General features: G+C 38.9%; 2 protein-coding genes and 1 pseudogene across 2 annotated transcripts in view; all 3 read right to left on the bottom strand.

Moving 5' to 3' along the window:
- The window catches only part of LOC107571955 (ELMO domain-containing protein 3-like), a 12,525-nt gene extending 5,929 nt beyond the window's left edge, over positions 1-6,596 (bottom strand). Inside the window, exons 1-9 of the mRNA XM_016258346.1 lie at positions 6,588-6,596; positions 5,496-5,567; positions 5,315-5,395; positions 5,166-5,235; positions 5,009-5,071; positions 2,943-3,031; positions 2,707-2,830; positions 1,029-1,151; positions 765-895 (exon numbers count right to left, since the gene is read on the bottom strand). Coding sequence (XP_016113832.1) covers positions 765-895; positions 1,029-1,151; positions 2,707-2,830; positions 2,943-3,031; positions 5,009-5,071; positions 5,166-5,235; positions 5,315-5,395; positions 5,496-5,567; positions 6,588-6,596 — 762 coding nt within the window. The remainder of the gene's footprint in view (positions 1-764; positions 896-1,028; positions 1,152-2,706; positions 2,831-2,942; positions 3,032-5,008; positions 5,072-5,165; positions 5,236-5,314; positions 5,396-5,495; positions 5,568-6,587) is intronic.
- Positions 6,597-10,683: 4,087 nt separating this feature from the next.
- On the bottom strand, positions 10,684-14,094 carry LOC107571960 (steroidogenic acute regulatory protein, mitochondrial-like). The gene is made up of 7 exons (XM_016258351.1): positions 13,972-14,094; positions 13,760-13,867; positions 12,834-12,961; positions 12,485-12,643; positions 12,092-12,276; positions 11,718-11,811; positions 10,684-11,256 (listed from the first exon to the last, which is right to left on the bottom strand). Exons 1-7 carry the CDS (start codon positions 14,033-14,035, stop codon positions 11,137-11,139), a joined length of 858 nt encoding a protein of 285 aa, XP_016113837.1. The 5' UTR covers positions 14,036-14,094; the 3' UTR covers positions 10,684-11,136.
- A 4,577-nt stretch (positions 14,095-18,671) lies between these two features.
- Positions 18,672-23,870, bottom strand: part of LOC107571961 (G protein-coupled receptor kinase 5-like) — a 55,259-nt pseudogene continuing 50,060 nt past the window's right edge.

Here is a 23,870-nt window from a genome sequence, read left to right as displayed (position 1 = left end):
TATTAGAGAGAGAGAGAGAGAGAGAGAGAGAGAGAGAGAGAGATTAAGTGCATGTGAATACCTGCGTCTATGCATCTCTCAGCAGCGTTCAGCAGTAGCGTCTACTAATAGCGAATCTTTAAGTTAAACTCCTTCATGAACCTTGCTACTGAGAAATGTCATGTAGCTGACAAGAAGCTTCTGTTCGCGTCTCCGCGAGTGCGTGTCTGCACTGTGTGTGCGTCTGTGAGAGAGACTGGGAGAAAGAAAGCGTGATTTCCGTAGCCTACATAAAAAAGGTGGAAGACATGGAAATAGTTCATCATTTTTTACCCTATTGTTTGTTATATTTATTTGCTCAATGTCTTCTGGGGTTTTGGTTCTCTTACTGTTGTAGCCCAAAGTATAACAAAAATATTATATATCTCTTCATTGTGTTTGGGCCCACCCTGGACGAGCGAACATAGGCACGTGCCTAGAATGCCTATGCGTAAATCGATCGGTGTATTACAGTACCACGAGAGCTAAAGAGAGCAGACTGCTCCGTGCGCTTTCGAATCGCTCTCGCGGATGTCGATCTGCGCCGCACCTCTTCTAGTCGAACACACCGGCTAGTGCTGCAGGCTTATTGGCTCACTGACGCTGATGAGATTAACCCCTTAGGTATCGAAATTTGGTACCGAACGACGAGATGGTATCAAGGCAATTCGGTCGGTGCCTAAAAAGTATCGAACTCGATACCCAGGCCTAGTAGCAAGTGTATGTTTGATTGTGTTTTGCATCACCTGGACTGGATGCTGAGAGAGTTTGTAGATTTCTCTAGCAAGTGGAAGTATCTCTGGGTCCATGACGAAGTAGAGAGTGTGCATGAGACTCAGAAAACCAGTTCCCCTTAGATCTGTAGCAGGGTCTGAACCTGGGAATATAAAGGTCACGCAAAAACAAATATTATAAACAGGTGAATTTTATTTCATGACATCATGAAAATAATTAATTACCTTGATTTTTTTTGTTTAGGCAATTTAAGCATAGGTGCTTTTTTGCTGTACCTTGAAAGCCCACATTCTCCCAGTGTGGTCCATAGCGAGGGCAGTCAGCTCGGGTACAGGTCAATTTCCTGTAGATGGTCTGGAGTACACGCATGTGAACTGACTGGCCATTATCCAGAGAACCTACAGAATCACAAAGACATCATATGTAAGACATTTAGGCAGTTACCATCTAAAAAAAACTTAGAGGGGTCATAAAATCAAAAATCTAAATGTCCTTTATATTTACACATAGAAGAGGGTTACTCTACAATAAAAAAAATACTGCAAATACTACTTATCTGTACAGCACTGAGACCTATCATCTCTATTGCGGTTACACGCTCATGTGACGTTGCTGTGTTACGTGATCACGAAAACTTGCACACGTTTTTAAACATTGCCGTTTGAAGTGATTTTAAGCAGTTGAAATACAATCAGCAGCAAAAATCTACTCATTTCGCTATATGCGCATGGTCTGCGAGACTGTTTCTGAGCGCTGTCAGAGAGGTGCGCGCACATGAAGACACTGCTCATTGAGTGCGGGAGTATTGAACAGTTATTTTTGCCACTTTACAGGCCTTGAATGGTTAAACACACACTTGTGTGCGTCAAAATGCCCATCTTAGCAAGTATCCTCATAAGCACAGTAATTTAGGTTTTAAAGCAAACAGCTGAGAAAGAAAACATGTGTTACAGTATATCGGCTCAGGGCAGCTCTTAAAAGTGACAGCAGCCTAATAATCCTGCTATCTGTCATTCATGTTAATCAAATAACAAAAGACAGAAAATCTCTCACTGCTCTTGACTAAATCACGTTTGTACTTTAATAAGAAGAAATATATATTTAATTTACACAGTGAAGAATATGTAAATATACTTCACCATCCAGCTAGGATAATAAAAAATAATTCCATCAAGTTCAGGTTAATCGTTGATAACCAGCTGACCTTCAAAGACCACATTGCAAGGACAGCACGATCATGCAGGAAGATCGGGCCCTTCCTAACAGAACATGTTTCAGAACACAACTTCTTGTCCAGGCCCTTGTGATTTCTAGGCTGGACTACTGCATTGCTCTTCTGCCTGGACTTCCATCATGTGCACTCAAACCTCTACCAATGACTCAGAACGCAGCAGCATGACTGGTCTTCAATGAGCCCGAGAGCGCCCATGTCACACCTGTTTATCTTTCTGCATCGGCCACCATTTGTGGCTTGCATCAAATTCAATACATTGATGCTTGCATACAAAACAGCCACAGACTCTGCACCGTTCTACCTCAACTTACTCTTATGAGTCTACAGCCCCTCCAGAAGCCCACAGTCGGTAAGTGAGCGATGCCTCATGGTACCATCACAGAGAGGCACAAATCATTTTTGTTCACTGATCTTTGCTATTGCGAAGATCCTCCCAACCCTATCCGGAATGATAAATCCCTGACAACATTCAAGAGACAGCTGAAAACTCATCTCTTCCATCAGCACTTAACGGTGTCCTGCTGAAAAATTACTTCCTCTATGCTTCGACTTTTCCTTAAATCTTAATTCTGTTCTAGCTTGAATTTTTCCGGATATTTTAACTGATTTATCAACACTGGAAAGCAAGTTATCCATTGGAGAGTTACTAAAGAAATTAATGTAGTCATAGAAATAAAGCATGTAGCTACCTGACTTGTCAAGTCACATGTTCTACTCACACTGTGCAATGGCAAACACTAAGTCTCTCTCCTCTACAAGGTCTTTGTGTATCCGAGGAGGACCGAACAGGAAATGGCTGATGGCGGCCAATCCAGTCCTGCGAATGGTGGGCTGAATGCTCTTCTAATAGAGGAGAAGAGCAAGTACAAGACAAAGAAAATAAGAAGAGAGTAAATGACAACTGTATTCTCCTGCTGTGTGAATGTAGTCATAGTGTATAGTTACTTAAACTTACAAGCAGGTCTCCAAGATCAGTGGTCTGAAAATGCTGCAGAGCCTCATTGAAGGAGATCAGTGGTGATGGAGTGAGATCCTCTGCAAGAACTACACAAGTGAAACACACTGTTTACTGACAAGAGTCCACACAATGCAAATTTGCTTCATAAACATGAATATGACAATGTCCATTTCGAAGTATTTTTTGTGTACTGAAGGATCATGAAATGTAATTTCTGACTGGTTGTGTGGAACTGATCCTCTGCTAAGCCCCACTGTCACATTTGCATGTTGCCTACCTGTTTGCGCTTTACTGCTTCTGTCAAACACGGCGCAAGAAGCATTCACACTGAGTGAATTACCTTAAAGGGGTCATCGGATGCCCATTTTCCACAAGTTGATATGATTCTTTAGGGTCTTAATGAAAAGTCTATAAAATACTTTGGTTAAAATTTCTCAATAAAAGTGTAAAAAACACAATTTTTACCCTGTCAAAATCAGCTCTGTTTTCAGCAAGCTGTTTTTAGTCCATGTTGCTTCAAATGCTAATGAGCTCTGCTCACTCAGCTCTGCTCTGATCACGAATGATTCACACGAACATAGACACATTTAGGTAGATCGAAGGACACATTCCCTTCAAAAACAAAAGTAACGTTAATCCTCTGCAAGTAGGTTGCTTGCTCCTTCAGCGGCTCAGATGTCGGGAGTAAATGACTGCTATATTCATTATTACATCCAACAACAAAACACCTCAATCTCTTAATCAGAGACATTCTTGTCTTGCCCTGCACCGGAGTTGACACAATGGCGGACTGATGACAGCTCACTCAGGGTGGGTCTAAGGTAAGACGGACTTGTCCATCAAGTATTCTAGGAGGGGCCTGTGCAGAACTACGTCATTCGGACAGGAATCTCAGAACAGCGTGATTTGAGAAAGGGGGTTTAAAAAAAAAAAAAACACTGGGTTGATTTTTATCATTATAGGATAGATGTGTACACACACTTCCAACACACATTTATGTTCAAACAACTTGTAAAGTGAATTTTGCATCCGATGACCCCCGAAATGTCTGGATCTGCGCATCTGAAACACTGTTTGAGTGATTACATTATACGTTTCCGTAAGATGTACTGTATCTTTCAACATACCTTCTATTTTTATGCTAAATCTTGTATTAAAGTGGAAGAGACTCGCGCTTAACCAGTCGTTTGAATTGAGGTGCTACAGCATTCTGTCATACCACATTTGAGAGCATCAAAATGGCATTTATTATTTCAATTCTGGGATAAAAACACGGACCTGGCAACCCTGGTTTGAAATATGGGTGATTCAGGGATTAAACAGAACCTGCGTTAACGGTGCTCTTTTTTAACAGTTAAAAAACTGTGTTCAAGTGAGATTGCACTAATGCGTTATCACATTAACTTCAACAACCCTAAATTCTACACAAGAGATGTTTTCTATTCACGCAGTATGAGCAGCAGTATAATGACATGTTTTTTCTGCCCCCTTTTGATTACTGGATGATACATTTGTGCAGTTTAATTAGTGTTTGTAAGGAAGCACTGTATTGATATTTCTCAAACATTTTGGTTTGTTCTAAACCTCTATTTTAATTATTTATTCAACCTGAACTGCTTAACATACACACTCCACTTTCGATTGGCTTAACAGAGATTCTCAGTCACATTTTTTCAGTTTCAGAGCGGTTTATGGTTCAGTTTATAGAGTCAACACAGGTGTGATATTTAATGACACCTAATTCATATTTTGTGGGGGCCTTAACATAAAAAAAATCTCCTCCTCCACTTTCAACACAACACATACAATTTATATGTGGACTGCTGTCAACATATTGTGCTGTAAAATTATTGCCCATTTGTTGCCCAGATATCTCATCAAGAGATGCCGATGCTCCAGATTGTATCTGACAGTGATCAGGTTTCGTAATGTATCTATTTTAGCCAAGGAAGTGATGCCATCTCTCCAGGGTAGGGGCGTATGCTTAGTCACGGTGATGTAATGTGCTCAGTATCCAGGCTGACAGGACATTGTTTCCATGGTGACAAGGTAATTGGTCTCACCTGGTTGGATGCTCTCCAGGGCATCCCACTCCTCTTGTGCTCGCTCCACCTCCAAGCTCACCTCTAGACAGACAAAATCACACACACATTGTTGTTGAACTGTTGAACTACTGACATCATTCTGTGTAACATTGTTTCTGAGTGATGAAGTCTTTACCTTCTGTTTTAGTCTGATTCCCTCCTGCTGCCAGAGACTGTAAGAGCCCATTCTGTTTCAGCGCTGAGATCTACACAAGTTCACACCATTACCATTACTATTCAAACTAGGAGCACAGAACATCATGTGACTGTAAGTGAAATACTCACTGGGACAGTTTTGAGATAAGGGTTGCCATTCAAGTTGCCATTGTCTTTGATGCCATTACCTGGAGTCAGTCCATTTAGGATCTATAAAAAATCCGAAACACATCAACAGGAAGCAACCGTGATACATGCAGATATTCACAAGACCTGGTTTCAATGAACATATTTTAGCGGCGTTTCTCACAGTTGTGCATTTGGAGTGCCCATTTGTTAGATCCTCTGTCTGTTTACATTCTTGTGGAAAACCATTCAAGCCCTAAAAGGAAGAAATCAAAATACATATATATATATATATAAACATCTATATTGCTAATATTATTCCTTCCCTTGTTTTTGAAAAGCTACCACAAATGTTTAAAATTCAACTGCATTTGAAACATAATACATCTGAAATGAATTACCATAAACTGAATTCACAAAAGTGCACACTGCACACAATTTAAATTTGTGTAATTGCCTTTGCACTTTCATGTATAACAATGTACTACGTATACCAAATTTCAAAAAGAAAGGAAATATCCATTCAAAGCGGTACTGACAAATAGATTATATTTACACTTATATGCACTGTACAAATGTATTACAGTGCAGTGTACATTGCCTATAATTTAGACTAGATCTCCCTAGTCAGTGTAGTTGCCATGTTGTGAAATTCCCTCGGTGCTGTTTGCTCCCAGGGTGAAACAAAGAGAGGAGGTCTAAAGGATAGTATAGCAGCTGCGTCACACCTGTTAGGAAATGTATAATGCAGCATCAAATGTATTTATGCATACCCCAATATTACTAAATCAGCCCTGAGCAAGTATAGTACAGTACAGTAGCTTTTTCATAGAGTAACAGACTAAATTAACTTCTCAGTCTTCTCTCAGTTTCATTCAGTAATCTCCAACTCATAAATTCCTTATGAGAAATAAAAAAAGTATGAAATTTATAAAATTAGCAGTTCAGATTAGACTTGTCACAACATATTGATGATAACAATGATTTAAAAAAAAATGTAAATATGGATATCATGTTAATACTACACATATGATAATATCGTAAATAATCAAGAGCCAGTAACTACTGGGTTGTCACTCCAACATAGTACGTGGTGTTACTGCAGAAAAAGAAAGCAATGCATTGCGTAGCTACTATTGCTGCATAAAATCATGTCGGAGGAGAGACCTACATCCCCAAAAAAATTATATTGCAAATGTGGGAGTTTTTTGGATTCCATAAAAAGACTTGTTGTTAGACCAGTGTTTCCCAACCCTGTTCCTGAAGGCACACCAACAGTACACATTCTGGAGGTCTCTTAACTAGTGGTCGACCGATATATCACAGGACACACATGGTTCAAGAGCACTTTTAACGCTTTCAGAAGCACTTGCTCCCAGTCCAACAAGCGTGGATTTAGACTAAAACAGCAGAAGAGCTTTCAGTAGTGCATTGTTTAACTGCACCGCTTCTGGAGATTCAGAGAGGGGCTGGTAGAAACAGAGTTGGGCCAAGGAGCAGAAGCATAATTTGAATAGTAACAAGCCTGAGGTTAGTTTCGAGTGGGATCGTGCAGCGAGTTGTAAATCATGATGGCCTTGTTGGAGATGGATTTCTCAAGTCCGTCGAGTGCTAATTGTACCAGGCCTGTGCTACGTCAATGGGCGAGCACTAGGCTTGCAACAAGTCCACTTATGTGAGATTGGAGAGTTGCAAATGAAGTAGAAATCAAGAAATAGATTGGGTACAGCAGTGATGAAGCTGTCAGTGCCTCTGTATTGAAGACAAAATCTCAGCAGAAAGCAGAATGAAATTCAGACTTGGAGGATTGGTGGCTTGTTACAGGAGTCTTTCACTAAAAAGGGAGTTTATTGATGGCTTGGAGGAATAGTAACGTCTCCACCGACAGCAACGTCTGAATGAGTCTCTGTAGGATACACAATCATAAGTATTAGAATATGCAAATGGTATAATAATCCCATTGTAATTAATACTTTAAAATGCATATGCAAATGCAAATGCAAACATCAACATGTGCAAAATACATAGGCGTGCATGCACTCTCCAGCTTTCATGATGAAGCAATGCAAAGGAGCAATGCACAGAAAATCGGCATCCGAAAAGCATGACGTCATGCGATCAAGTCCGCATCCCTTTGAAATCGCAATAAATGGAGACCATCGATACGATCATCAATCACCACAGATGAAATCTCACACGCTCCCTTTCGTGTTGCAATGGCTTTAACGTGCAGCCAGGCTTCACACGACCGATAACTGAACCTCATGCATTCACCAGCGGAGGAGAGGTGACTGACTCCAGAGCCTGAACTAAACATAACAGCGACCATAAACGACAGACGACTCCAGAGCCTGAACTAAACATAACAGCGACCATAAACGACAGACGACTCCAGAGCCTGAACTAAACATAACAGCGACCATAAACGACAGACGACTCCAGAGCCTGAACTAAACATAACAGCGACCCTAAACGACAGACGACTCCAGAGCCTGAACTAAACATAACAGCGACCCTAAACGACAGACGACTCCAGAGCCTGAACTAAACATAACAGCGACCATAAACGACAGACGACTCCAGAGCCTGAACTAAACATAACAGCGACCATAAACGACAGACGACTCCAGAGCCTGAACTAAACATAACAGCGACCATAAACGACAGACGACTCCAGAGCCTGAACTAAACATAACAGCGACCATAAACGACAGACGACTCCAGAGCCTGAACTAAACATAACAGCGACCATAAACGACAGACGACTCCAGAGCCTGAACTAAACATAACAGCGACCATAAACGACAGACGACTCCAGAGCCTGAACTAAACATAACAGCGACCATAAACGACAGACGACTCCAGAGCCTGAACTAAACATAACAGCGACCATAAACGACAGACGACTCCAGAGCCTGAACTAAACATAACAGCGACCATAAACGACAGACGACTCCAGAGCCTGAACTAAACATAACAGCGACCATAAACGACAGACGACTCCAGAGCCTGAACTAAACATAACAGCGACCATAAACGACAGACGACTCCAGAGCCTGAACTAAACATAACAGCGACCATAAACGACAGACGACTCCAGAGCCTGAACTAAACATAACAGCGACCATAAACGACAGACGACTCCAGAGCCTGAACTAAACATAACAGCGACCATAAACGACAGACGACTCCAGAGCCTGAACTAAACATAACAGCGACCATAAACGACAGACGACTCCAGAGCCTGAACTAAACATAACAGCGACCATAAACGACAGACGACTCCAGAGCCTGAACTAAACATAACAGCGACCATAAACGACAGACGACTCCAGAGCCTGAACTAAACATAACAGCGACCATAAACGACAGACGACTCCAGAGCCTGAACTAAACATAACAGCGACCATAAACGACAGACGACTCCAGAGCCGAAGTATTGATCGATCATTAACGCTATATTGGAAACCAGCGACACCAGCTCCAGATGCGGCACAGCATGAATATGTGACAGCATGCAGTGAACTGTCAAACACCTTCACAAAACACACACTAACCGTTATTATACGGAGACGTGACTCTATTGATTACACGTAACGCTCTTGAACTGAAGCAATCGCGATATATTGAGCACAGGAGATTTATCTGACGGCTAACAACAATAAAGACCAACAGAAAACTGACCAACTTACTCACATAATAGCAGTTATTTCTGCCACAAATAACGGAACATTTCAGCCCTCCTCCTCGTTCCCTTCAAGTTAAACGAGCAACACGACCCGCTCACGTCTACCTCTGCCGTTACTGTAGGTATTTCTGCTCGACTAAACATGTTATTTACTCTCATTTCTGTCAGGGACTGTGAAGCGTCGGTCTCGCGACCCGCTCGAGCTGAACTGCCTCAATCTTCTTGTACTCTCGCTTCTAGCTTAGCTAACTTGCCTAGAATTAGTCTTTTACGACACAGGATCCACCAAAACGTGCAAACAACGCAGCGTTGCCTTTCTTAACTGCCATTTACACATTTGTCTCGTTGCTAGAATGATAGGTATTAAATATTAGTTGCACATTTTTACCTCAGTTTGTCTCCCTCCAATCTCGGCTCCCCCCCCCTCCCTTTTCCACAGGCTCTGAAAACCCCGACGCCTTGTGGGAACTGTGGTTCTTCTGCTGGAAATAGACTTCCGGTACTGTAGCAGCCCTTTAGTCACGCTCTAAAGCTTGTTTGTTGGTTTTGTTTTCATGAAATTTCAGTGACAGTAATACATCTCTGAATTCTTGTATAATTATGCAATTTTATAACGAGATATTTTTAAGATTGGACATGGAATATTTTTCTATTTTAACAACTAACTAAATAAATAAACACAGGCATAGTTTATGATTAAATGCCTTCGACTCAAAGACCTTTACTGAGACAAATGTCATCTTTTGTTTTGTTGAAATTTCAAACAGTGACAGCAGTACTCTTTTTTTGGTTACTCTTTCTGTTCCTAATACTCATCCTTTCAAGGTTTAACTTCTAAAACCTATTTGCATACACATCCTTTCCTGATTACTGCATGTTACAGAAGAATGGAAAAGAGAGATAAAATAGAAATAACTAGCCTAGCAATGAATAAATTGAGCTTGTTAAGATAAGGGTGCTAGTGGAAGCCTTGATCGGTGTCCTGATCCAGTCTAGATAGTTTACTAATGCTTCAGCTGGAACATCGTCTGCCGATTAACAATATTCAACATGTGTCTTTCAGAAATGTCCCAAAACTGTGGACGCAGAGGGGTCATTTGTACAACTTCTGCTTTGAAATTCATTTAAAATAATTAGAATTGGCCCACTGCGTCGGAAAATATGAAAAACATTAGAGAGGGGATTGCGGCCCGCCTTTGGCCAGAACATCAGTGTTTACCTAATTTCCTGCTTTGTGCAATGCTGGCTCAGTCGGACCTTCAAGCTGAGAAGTTCCCAAAACACATGCGAATAACCAAACACCTCCTTGCTTTAGCAAACCCGGGCTAATCCACTCCAGACGACAAGACATTTTTATGGACTGAGTTTCTGGCTGCAATACGAGTCACATTCCCTTTCCCGGGGGCAGTTTGCTTGAACATCGGTGAGACGTTAATGGGCATAACTGACTCAAAATGTTGTTTATATAACTGGCTGAGTGGCCTGCCAAAGTATGTAGATGAAGCTATTTTCCTTACTCAATCTGCAGATTGAGGCTTCGGTCATAATTTGTGCTCCTTCTTGTGTTACACATGTAGGAAAACGAACCCAGTGAACAACAAAACAGACCGATACTGTAGTTTGTCATTTTAATAGCTTTAATGAATATTCACTTAGCAGACATCCTTTCCTAGGGTGATGCAATAATAATATTAACTTAAAATAAATACTTAAAAAAAAAATTTTTACAAACAATGATAAAATAGGAACTAATAAGCCCAATAATTAATGGTCAGTGGTGTTCTGCAGAAGTATACGAGTGAATAAAAGGACGTTCAAGCCACAAAATGAAGGTGACAGAGGAAGTAGACTGAGTTTATCCTCGGGTTGAAATCGAAACTTACTAAATCTCCACTGGAATGACCCAGCAACCTCCAGCATCCATTCTTAGTTATTACAGTTCTGTGCAAGTGAAAACATTTTAAATAGAGTGGCTTGAACAAAGAGCAGCATATTGTTTTGATGAATAATTTAACTTCTGTGACATTTTTACAAGTGTAGGCTGAAATGGGAGTGATGGCTTTGGGTGGGTCAAGCTTGACCCTGAAAAGAGTCACTCTTGTTATGGCATCTTTTTTTTAGGGTATAAATGTGGACGTCAGCAGACAATGGCAGCTTCCACACCACCATTGGATGCCATTCTGTGCCTGAGATGGTTTGCGAAATCCACCTGGGTTTGCGAAAGTACTCGGTTGATGACGGTTTTTGGGATCCAACCCTGGAGATGACAGAACAGGGACAAACCAGACATTAGATATGACATTCAGTTAGCTTATTTGGAAGAATAGTGTTACACTAAACCTTTGCTTATGTAGATCTTCCACATTAAATGCCATTTAAAGCATTATCTATTAAATAAGAATTTACATTTTTGGGTGAACTATCCCTCTAAAGGCAAAGTGTGTCATTTTTTAAGACAATGGAGCAAACCTAATTGCAAAAATAACGGTTTCTAACAGATTTCCTGAAAACTCCCTCAATTAGTTAGGATAAGAGTCAATCTTTCGGTGTTAGCCTCAAACAAACAGAGCGATTTCGATTGTTCCAACAGTGCTAGGAGTGTTTAAACTTTTCAGGGAAATCAGCCTTGTAATGGCTTGCTAATAGTTATTAAACTGGAATACAATAATATATTTGTAACATCCAAGAAATTACACATACACAGCACAATTAACTTACCTTAAGGTCTAAACTGAGCAACCAGGTAAATTTAGTCTTATTGGGATCTTCTGCACTTGGTCGCATCACAATACAGCTGGGTCCATTCTCAGCCCTTAGAAAGAAAGCAATATTGTAAATATACATGTATATATTTCAATCATGCCAACTCTCTAAATAGTTTTAGCATGTTAATTGATAAGACAGTGTCAATGTATTTGGTCTTGGCTGCTGCTACATGAATAATTACCCATAAATACCATAGCAGATCTAGACAGGTGGAGCTGGGGGAGGTGGAGGGTTTCAGAGGTACTCTGATAGCTTGCTGCAGGACCAACTTACAGCGAACAGTAAAGCAGGCCATATACAGGAAAGTGGTTCATATTTTCACTTACCTTACAAACCCTTTCTGTTCAGGCATTCCAGGGTGCTGAGTGGACATCCCGGCCAGGAAGCATGTAGATCCCCTCCGCTTAGCACAGCGGACACTTATAAAGTCTCGTGGGCCCACCACATTTCCAGGTGTTTCAGCTGAAACCTCATGTGTGATCATAGTATCCTGACCGATCTTCTGAAGAATCTGAGAGGGAACAAAACTGTATTGAATACCAAATACCTCTAGGTAACAGTAGTTGTATGTTTTATGTTACAGCATGACGGAAGACTGTAAGTATGATATGAGAAGACATGAAGTCCTTTAAAAAGGAAAGACATTATATATGCACACACTGCGGTTAGACCTTCAGCACAGGAAGCTGACAGTCAGTAGATCATCTGTTTCTACCCACCTTGACTTGCTTGACATTTGGGTTCCACTCCCCCATTTGTTCCATGTTATCCACCAGCTCCTCATATAGTTCATCTGTCTTCTGTTCCAGCATCACTTCTAACTTAAAAACCTTGCCAATGCCTGGTAGTACTTTACTCATCACCTTATCACCATTGACCTGAGAGAGAAAAACCCACATACAGTACACAATTTTTAATTATTATTATATATACAGTTTATATGAGCAAAAAAGCCTGTGACACTAAATTGCTATATAAAACTATATATTACAATATGCACAAATACAGGGCATCTATACATTGTCTCATTAGAATGAATGATGAAATCTGATTATTGTTGAGACATACACTCTCAATCTCAGTTTGCCAGCCATCCTGGTCACTGAGGATGCTGATGGACTTCTGCAGAGCTTGCTGTCCCTGCTGCACATAACACTGCTCAGCTTCACTGTATGTCTCCTCTGCAATCCGACTGCCTGTGCAAAGAAACACACGCATAAATGTGATCCTTTGCATTAAGAAATAAATAGTAGATTTCTAAAGGAAAATGAGCATTTGTGTGAAAATGGTGGAGATTTTTTACTGACCCTTTCTGCAAGTTACATTGTCTTTATGAGAGTGTTACGGAATCATTCATTCTACCGATTCATTTAAAACACCGAATCATTCAGGAACATTACAAGTGACTAACTTCTCACCCATTGCCTTATGGGATAGTAAAGTGTCCATCAGATGCGCGCTTTATAATCTTTATAATCTATAATATAATCTGCTAAAGTGGGAGGAGCCCAGCTGACTGATTTATGAATACTAAGAATTCGTACATACTACTGATTTCATGTGCCTACTATATAGTATGGAAATAGGCATATTTGAATGCAGGGACTGTCTTTATGAGTGAGTCGTTGAATCACTCACTCAACCAATTTGTTAAAAATGCTGATTTGTTCAGGAATAAAATACCCCACCTGTGTTTCTCAGAGATGTACAATTCTGCTGTGGTTTTCTTTATAACTATTTTCATTGGTCAAGTAAAAAAAAAGATAAATAATTGTCAATGCGGTCTAAATTAGTTACCAAAAAAAAGCAATATCACACTCACTAATATTCAAACCAACAGCACTATTACTCTTGCAATACTGCTTAAATTATACACCGTATATATATAACAGTTAAACCATTTCACAATAAATAGCTATTACATGTACAGTTGATGTCAAAAATGTCTCTCTTCCCTTAAAATGGATGTTTAAGTGGTGTAAAAGTCCTCTTACTGAGAAGGGAGCTCCTTCTTCGGATGTGGTTGATCCAGGCACTAGGTCCAGGTCTGGAAAGCTTGTTCAGCTCATGATGGATTGCAATCATTGCATGCTTCCTCAGACCTGATAGTAATAAAAAGATAAATATATACACAAAAACCTGAATAAATAGTGGCATATATTACAAATATTTCAGAAAACTCTGGATTCCTGAATCAGCTCCTTACCTGTCATGTTTCTCATGTGCCTGTAGGAAATGCCAGCACACAGTTTGAACGTTGCAGGCAACATTTTAAAAGTTTTTTCAATAGATGAATGAGTGACTACACGTGAAATGTGGGCACGGCGAGTTAGAAGTGGAATCTGAGGAACAGTTGGCTGCTTCGGCCCCTTTATAGCCCCATCAGACAAGGCCATGTTCTCGTCACCTCACAGATAAAACAGCACCATCACTCAACGCACAGGGGTGACCCTGTATGTCAAGGATGTGCAGTGAACACGACGGCCTATCTGTTACCAATATAAACACGTTGTTACAGATAACGGCCAGTGCCTGAAGACTACCCACACAGAACACCGGTTAGTACACTCAAGTTGCCTGCATTTCTTTCTTTCTTTTTCTAGTCAAAACAAACAGTACAGAGCAGCTAAACTTATCTACAGATATATTTTAGGATGTGATAAGCCAGAAACTCTCAGTATGTCACATATGTCATTCTCTTCTGGTTCCATTACAGCTTTAGGTCAGGAGGTCAAGTTTACAATGTGACAAATCACTAGCCAGAAATGCCCAGTATCATCATCACCATAACTCCAAGAGGTCGAATTAAAATTACATCATTACTTGGTGACATCCAAAAAAAAAAAAGGCAATTAGTGGCTTCTCCAAAAAAATAAACCACTTTTGTGGACTTTTATTGTACAAATTTTAGAATTCAATCTTATGTCAGTTGACAGTGCAGGCTGTATTCTGCTAATCATATTCTGCCACACAAACCCATATCAAAGCTGCAACAAATCAATTCTCCATCAATGACAACAATAAGAGGCCAGTGTGACAGCCTTGGACTCTGCGCCAATGGAAACTTTTCTAGTTGTATGAAAATATTGGTTTAATGACTCGTGGTTTTCAGTTTGACGTAAAATCAACTCGTTCAAGAACATTTAAGCAATGGAAAGTGGCTTTATGAGTAAAAGTACCTTAACCCACAACCCCGTGGCCCTCAGAGTAATTTATACTTTAGGCCTTAACCTTTATCAGACCACCTTCTAGTCTTGAAGTGTGGAAATTATATATTCCAATGTTTTTAAGAAACATAAATAGCATGTTTCTTAAATATCTGCAAACATATTATGGTATTTTTATGCTTTAGTAGAGTCAAAAACTTACATACAGCACCTTTAAATCAAATTACTTACATTTTATCACTATTACCTTAGAAAAGCCCCCAAAATTAAATTAAAAGACTATTGTGGCAAGTGTGAAGGGAGTAGAAAATTTGAATAAAAAATGAATTATATATAATTGACATTTTAAATTCTAATATTATATATATATATATATATATATATATAAAATCAGATGAAAATGAAACCATTTAAACCAAAGTCAATATTCCTTACCATTTATTATTAAAAGTTTTATTTTTACCTTTCAAGACATTCACGTACGCCATCATAATACAAACACGTTCACATTTCTAAAAGAACTACACAGTTCTGTTCAGGCCAGCACAGGTTTTATTCAGAAGGACTTTGTCAGGTTTGGCTTCACATGCAATCAGTATAGTACAACACCTCTCTTTAAAACATGTGTGCGTGTGTTTGTGCGTGTACATGTTTACATCATGTGAATGACTGAAGTGACACACAAAGTGCAAACCGTATCATGGGCACTAACCTGGACTAGACTACTAAAAAGGAGGCACTTCATTGGTTTTTTTTTTCCTTCCTGAATGTAGTTAAAACTCACTTCAAGACTTGAATGAATCCAACAGTAGCCGTGTCCACAAAAACTGATTTTTTCTAGTGAGAAATTTCAGTTTTACTTGCCAAATAAATACCAGTTCAGTTCCCTTATAGTTTGGTCATTGTTTTAAAGGCAAGTTCCCTTTAATGCAGCAATTATATATCTGTCACCACAAGTTCATTTGACATAAAGGAAATATTCATAAGCAATGCAGGAAAGGTTCATCATTCTTCGAAACTTCACAGATTTTAAAATTACTTCAGAGGGACAATAGATAATTATAAACTTTCAAACCATCAGGCTTTCAGTTTACAACCTTTTTGTTTAAATGGCACTAATGATGCTAGTTTACTGGTTACTAGTTTACAGTTTAAGGTGGCAAACCTTTCCTTTGTTTCCATAGATCAAATGAACACTTACTTACCGATATAACATATAATATCAATTTACATCAGTCCTCCTTAATGATATAGAGTGCTAAAAACACAATGAATTATTATATAAATAATATGCAATTTACCTATTCATACATGGGGAAAATTCAGTAACATGTCTATCATTTGTCAGAGTATCAACTAAATCACTATGGTAAAAAGTTTCCCCAATTTGGATCCACACCAAAGTGGCAAAATGACTATTCCCTGTAATGGTACAGTAAATAAAGTACTTCCGAACAAGCTGTTAACATTGGCCACTATTTTAAAAAAAATAGGAGAAATGCATTAACACGAATCAGTTCTGGATTTCACCTGAAATTGACCTTGAATCATCACAACTATGTGGCGTATAGAGTCTCACCACAGTGAACAACAGCATGGCACTAAGTATACACAGAGATCAGCCCCCAAAACCAACAGACACACTGGTCCCGCTCAATGAATAGTTGATTGACCATGCAGTGTGCAGTGCAATTTATGTAACATGATACAGTGCAATAACCAGTTATTACACACATTTCAAATGAGAAGACTGAAATGTTAGAACCTGCACTAAGTATACACTTGAAGCTTCAGAGGACATTTCTAGCGTGGTAAATTAATGGCATAACTGATGCATCGTTTGGTAAACACACATCAGCTTAATGATTGGAAATGACATGGCACTTAGCATACGTACTCGTGAAATAGCTTCAAGTCACCATTTTAATACACTTGATGTGTCTCGAGATGCGCTAATGAACGTTGAGGTGTATAAAAACCTTGGAATGGTATTGTAAAAGATTCGTATTCCGTTCCCTCTTGAGTCACTCTGTTTGGTTACTAATAAACTACCATTAAGAAACACTACAAAACTATCACGGATTCTCTAAGCAGGGATATAAACGTATTTAAGGGCAGTGTGTTTTGGATTCCCGTGATGTCTGTACGACACTTTTTAAATGAGTACATTTACAGTTGGGAAAGACGGATGAAATGTTTTCCTACCAGTTGGAAACGGTATAAATAAGAGAAAACAGCTGCTGAGCCTATGGAAGTTCATGAGTTTGGTGTATTCTGTGTGTGTGTGTGTGTGTGTGTGAAGGCTGAAGTGAAGTTTGACCAGTTTCAGTCTAGTAGTGGTTGATATCGGATGAAATGAAGGCATATTTAAACACCAAATCTGGAAGAAAAGCGGTTTTGTTGTCCTAAAATGTAGAAGTGCTCAGCTCGTTCTTGCAGTGATTATCATGTGAATTATTAGATAATTCCACTTGGAGCTGCCACAATACAAATTTAGCACATTTTTAAACTGTTTTCCACATCAGCAAAGTCTGAGTAGCTCAGATTAAAGAGTCCTGCAATGTCCTCCGATTTAACGCCAAATTGCCTATGAAAGCTGAAGTAACCAACCGTTTCAGTAAATCGGTTAATCGAGCCACTTGTGAATAATGTGATGAGATGAGAAGTACTCCCTGACTGATTTGTTGTGCTGTGATTGGCTGTGTATCTGCTGGTAGACTGCCTACCTACCCAAAGGCCACGCCCACTGAGATGGCTCCGCCTTTGCCCACTGCCAACGGCCTTTACACACAGAGGAAGTGACCATACAGAGATACTTTCAGCTTACTTTTAGTGCCTGACAAACAAAGCAGATGAGATTCAGATAACGGACTTTGGTCTTAAAGGGATACTACCTTAAAAACTCTACACGCTTCCTTCTTTTGGTCATCATTTGCTCACCCTCATGTCGTTCCAGATCCTGTTTCTTCTGTTGAACATAAACTAAGATATTTTGAAGGATGTTGCTAACCAAACAGTGTTGGTTCCCACTGACTTCCATTGTTTTTTTTTGTGCAGTCAACCAAAACGATTTGGTTACCAACATTCTTAAAAATATCTTCTTTTATGTTCACCAGAAGAAGGAAAGTCATACGGGTTTGGAATGACATGAGGATGAGAAAATCATGACAAAATTCTCCATTTTGAATGAACTATCCCTTTCAGTAGACTGGAAGAGACTGAAACTGCCAAACTGAGTTTGTTTTTCAGTGATATAACAAAATTTGCAAAATAGATAGGGGGAAACGATGTACAGCTTAACCAAGCTCATATTTCCTTGTGCTTTTAGGCCTTTCGTCACTCTCTGAAGCAAAATATGGCAACGGCTGCTCAAATACGTGTCTTCTTGTAATAAGCGCTATCTTTGGCCTGAGAGTATGCAAGGCAATGCACATTTTGGGTTGAGGTTGGAGGTGTTATGTGTAGACGGAAATAAAAAAGGGGGTAGGTAGGTAGGTATTGCGTGAGGGATGGAGGAGGAAACGAGAAAGTGTGTGTGTTTGTGAGTGCGTGTGTAGTCTCTTAAGTTCACTATATAAGCTTTCCTTTGCAAAAGAACATTTAAAAAGCCCCCTTCCCATTCCCTGTGGAGGCCTGCCTTTGTCAATAAAATCCCCTGAATAATATGAGTTAATATTCTGTCATTGTCAGTGGCTCTTTACTGTTCCAGCAATCCTGAGGGAGCGTGAGGTGAAGGAAAAAATTCTCTCCTTTCTGTCACAAAACGGATAAATAAAGGTCTTTAAACGGGAGCTTGTTTTGTCTCCTGTCCTCTCGGCGGGCAGTGGATGGATAATGAGGGCCAAGGCAAGGAAAACAGACTCTTTCACGGTCTGTGACCGGTCTTTAAAGGGCAGGAGGAGTTCCTCACTCTCATTCTTTCCTCTCTTTGTCGCTCACTCGCTTTTGTTCCCTGTATTCCCGCAGCAATCTGTCCACTAGGGAGCAGAGTTTGACATGGAGTCAACGGAGTTGACGCTGGAAGACGAGACCCGGCTTTGAGCGATGGTCACCTCTGGATGCTGAAGGGTGACAGACATAAATAGATCATGTCAGTGACCATGTATAAATGCTCTCTCACATATAGACGTGTACAATCAGGGGCCAAAATGAACACTCGCCAGCCGTGTTGGGGGTAACGCATGTTACGCAATCAGATATTTCTCCCATTTATTTTTTTACTTTCAAAACAACTGTAAAACTCTCCCTTTTCCTTGTTTTTCCCAGAAATAGGGGCTAAATGAAAATAAATGTGCATGCTTTAATTCAGTCCAGTTGTACTTGTTATCATCAGTATGATTTTTTTCAACAAAAAAAATTAATTCATACTTTGATTACTTATAAGTGACAGTAAAGACATTCATAATGTTAGAAGAAATCTCTATTTCAAATAAAGGTTGTTTTGAACTTTCTTTTCATCTGAGGATACTGAAAAAAGGATCACATTTTCCACCAAAAATATCATGCTTGTTTTCAATATTAACAATAATAATAATAAATGTTTCTTGAGCAGCAAATCAGTATATTAGAATGATTTCTGAAGGATCATGTGACATTGAAGATTGGAGTAATGATGCTGAAAATTCAATTGTTCATCACAGGAATAAATTACATTTTAAAATATATTAAAATAGCAAAAAGTTATTTCAGATTGTAATAATATTTCAATAATATTAAAATTTTTTGAATTGTCTGATCAAATAAATCTTGGTGAGCAGAGACTTATTTCAAAAAAATATTACTGACTCTTAAAAGGTAGTTTATGTGGTGTATTTCTTGCATCAAACCACCAAAATAAAAACAAAGAACAAAACCATGAATTTTTGTTTGCAGTTAAATAATTCCACAATAAAACATACAGATTTAAATCAGATAAAACAAAGAAATGTATAATGAAGTGGAAACATTATTCATTCGAATTATTATTTTCTAAAATCACTAATAAAATAAATCAAGCAAATCTGTTCATTTATCACGTGAACTCTTTTGTAGAGAGAGAAAAAATAATAATTTTAAATAATGCAAAATACAAGCAAATGGACTCAAGATTTCTGAACCCCCTTTTGCGTTTTGATGTGGCCAAGCGTTATTTTTGGCTCCTGTGTAGAAAGCTTCAGCCCGATCGCTGCTGTTCTGCTCTACAGGTGTGAGCATGTGTGTCCTGATGGGGTGTTTGACCTGGTCTGTAGTTAACTATTGTGTTCTCTGGGGTGTTCCTCTGTGGTGGAGGTGGAGGAGATCCTCACATGTCTCCTAAAGATCCTGTCCAGCAGGCTACGCCGAGGAGGCTCGGGAGGCTGGTTCCAATCCAGGTCAGGGGGCCGCGTCCCCTGAGGCCCGAATACGTTAAGATCACTGAAGCACTCCGTCTCGATCATCTGTAGCAGAGAACAATAGAAAAGGAAGGAAAGAAACGAGACACAAAAGACACACAGACAGACACAGATTAACAAAGAGAGAGAAATGACAATGAGAAGGGCAAATAATCCTTATTTTTTGAACATCTTTACAGAACTGATAATTATGGTTCTGGATGCTGATTGGTCAATGCTGCCTTCCGGTCATGCTAATATACATTATTAACACTATTAACACACCTGTACATCTAAAAGGTCAAGATTTTTTTTTTTTTATGTTGGTTTTCCATATGGAGTGTTAAAGTACCCTATTATGGATTTTTGAAAATGACCTTTCATGCAGTGTGTAACACAGCTCTAAGTGAATGAAAACATCCTGCAAAATTTTTAATCTGAAAGTGCACCGTGTAAAAAGCTTTCTCAAAAGAAAGAGTCGACTCTGAATCATTGAAATTAGTCGTTTTTTTAAAGAGTTTCATGTTGACCTCAACATGGAACATTAGCATATTGCCAGCCCACTTGTTCTTTTCATGTTGGTCTGAATGAAAATGCAAATTCATTCTTTGCCACTAGGTGCCACTTTTGGAGCAGTAAAATAGCTGTTTCCCCAGTAACGCTGTACACAAAGGAGCACTGCGCTTAAAAGATCCTGTCCAGCAGGCTACGCCGAGGAGGCTCGGGAGGCTGGTTCCAATCCAGGTCAGGGGGCCGCGTCCCCTGAGGCCCGAATACGTTAAGATCACTGAAGCACTCCGTCTCGATCATCTGTAGCAGAGAACAATAGAAAAGGAAGGAAAGAAACGAGACACAAAAGACACACAGACAGACACAGATTAACAAAGAGAGAGAAATGACAATGAGAAGGGCAAATAATCCTTATTTTTTGAACATCTTTACAGAACTGATAACTATGGTTCTGGATGCTGATTGGTCAATGCTGCCTTCCGGTCATGCTAATATACATTATTAACACTATTAACACACCTGTACATCTAAAAGGTCAAGATTTTTTTTTTTTTATGTTGGTTTTCCATATAATGAAAATGCAAATTCATTCTTTGCCACTAGGTGCCACTTTTGGAGCAGTAAAATAGCTGTTTCCCCAGTAACGCTGTACACAAAGGAGCACTGCGCTTACAAACTGCTTTATCAGGCATTACAGGCTCATGATGAAATGAAAATGAGACCAATCGGACCAATCACCGCAGATTAGCGTCACGCAAAGGAGGGGTTTGGAAAAATGAATTGTTGAGTGAATCGTTTGAGAGTCGTTGAGCAAGTAAGGTAAAAAATAAAATGCATATTATAAGACAATGAAAGTGTTTTTTGACCTTGCATGAATGTCAACCTGTTGTTGGGGACTCCCAAAACCAAAATATGAACCTTTCATAACCCATAATAGGGGCACTTTAACAACGATACCGGGTTGATTCCCCTAGTAAAAAGTAATATTTAAAATACATTTATTTCATACCAAGTATAGTTCAAATCTATTCATATAGTTCTTGTAGTTCAAATCTAACATATATATGACATATCGCTCAAGACTTACTGATATAAAAATTATAATAAAACTTTATTTGGAGTATCACTTGTGCACAATGCACATCTCTTAATATTAAGCCTAAAATGTCTTGTAATGTCACTATTGATGAGGATTGTATAATCTTTAGATAATATCAGTCTTTAAATGCGAGATATTTAAAGTGTACCTGAAGTATACTTGCAATAGTTCCACTTTAGCCCAATCAAATATACTTTAGTACATCTTTAGTTGGACTTCAGAACTACTTCCACACAATTAAAGTGCATTAAGTACAAAATTAGTTGTTCCAATTGAGCAGACTTAAAGTGTACCAGTTTAGTATACTAACAGTACAATTGCAGGGTATTTTTTATTAAGCACATAAATATGTAAATGTATTTGTAGTATACTTTTATTTTTCACAAGGTTCATTATTGTGGAATCTGAAAAAAGTGCCATGTTATTATGTTGGCAGCAGCTGGGATTTTAGCACAGCTTCGTACCTCATTTTGCCATGGGATGGAGACACTGCCAGTGGCAAACTTGGAGTAGAAATCATTGTCTGTTTGGTCCAGGTTGACACCCTTAACGGTGGAGAACTGCTCAATGTCCAAAACATCTTTACAGTAGACCGCCCTGGGCTATGAAATTAGCAAAGAGGGGAAACAAAAATGAAAAACAGAGCAATGAAAGAATTTTATAGAAGTTTATTTTTTTGCCATGGAATAAAAAACAGAAAAGGTAATTGCGAGTTTTTATCTTTTTTTCTTGCCATTCTGAGTTTATATCCTGCAATTCTGAGAGAAAAAGTTGTATGGTGAGTTTATAACGTGCAATCGTGAGATAAAAACTCAATTACTACAATTATCTTTTTATTTCATGAGCTTCCATAGAATTTAACTCTATAAAGCCTACTGTATCGTATTTTATATGCACATTTCTATGGCCTCTAAATTATCAACAATCATAACTTTGCTTAAAAATCTGTTGTACACTACCTACTACATGCCTTCTGTCATTTGATTGATATTTTATACTTTTTTAGCAAGTAAATGACTTTGTAAGTATAATTGTTAATTAAAAAAAAGTCCCCCTCAGGTCGCGGTTTGTTTTTTTGCTCTGAAATCTTTATTGATTTAAATAAAGTAAATGTACAGTAAAAATAACTTATGTTGTAGATGAACATTTACAACATAAAAAGCCTAAAATGTCTTGTAATGTCACTATTGATGAGGATTGTATGCTCATCAATTTTAATCAAGCAAACCTTTAATCAAGGAGATTAAGATTTTATTATTACATTTTTTAAAATATCTGTTAAAATATGAGTTTCAAATATGATCCTTCAGGCTTCTGAGGAGCATTTATTTGTTCATCTCTTAATCATCATTGTATGGCATTGCATTATATGTTTTGCCCCCACAATAAAAACTAAAGTGCTTTTATTAAAAAAAACTAAGCATATAAATATATTATTGGGATATACAGAGTGACAACTGATATTAATATGCATTTTATGTAAGTAGACTGCTATACTGTTATGAAGATCTCACAATTTACTTTCTGGTCATATAAATATTATCATCTGCACTGATTTGACTGTTTTTGCTCAGGTTGGGCCTCTGGATAAAACTGAGGTGTTTATCTTCCCAAATATGAGCTCCATATTCTCACTATATCATACTATACGAGTCATAAAAGCCTGATGTATCAAATACGATACTCAAAAACATATGCAAACTTCATCGATTAAAAAAAAAATATTTTGTCTACAGCTGCAATAGAATATTCAGATTTTTCTGACTGTCATTTCAGGCACATGAGAAGAGGAACTCACATCAGGCACAAAGGAAGGTTCCAAAATGCCGGCTTCCAGCCTCTTGAAGTTGATGTTCTTGAAGAAGGGGTGGGCTTTGACTCCAGCAGCTCCGTCCGCCTGGCAGCCGAGCCTCTGCTTGGGATCTTTGGCTAACAGCTGCGGGACAGAGAGCGGAGAGCAGCCAGTCAGACGTTAGGA

This window comes from Sinocyclocheilus grahami, unplaced genomic scaffold (assembly GCF_001515645.1).
Source record: "Sinocyclocheilus grahami isolate Dianchi unplaced genomic scaffold, SAMN03320097.WGS_v1.1 scaffold1674.1, whole genome shotgun sequence".
Taxonomy (NCBI): Eukaryota; Metazoa; Chordata; class Actinopteri; order Cypriniformes; family Cyprinidae; genus Sinocyclocheilus; species Sinocyclocheilus grahami.
The sequence above is the reverse complement of the archived record's forward strand: the minus strand, read 5'-3'. Positions and strand labels throughout refer to the sequence as shown.

Bases quoted from the DNA above. Each gene is read 5' to 3' on its own strand.
- LOC107571960 (XM_016258351.1), bottom strand. From the start codon at position 14,035: ATGTTGCCTGCAACGTTCAAACTGTGTGCTGGCATTTCCTACAGGCAC. The intron at 13,868-13,971 runs GTAAGGAGCTGA...TATTACTATCAG, and splicing joins GCACATGAGAAACATGACAG to GTCTGAGGAAGCATGCAATG. The intron at 12,644-12,833 runs GTATGTCTCAAC...TTTCTCTCTCAG, and splicing joins GGCAAACTGAGATTGAGAGT to GTCAATGGTGATAAGGTGAT.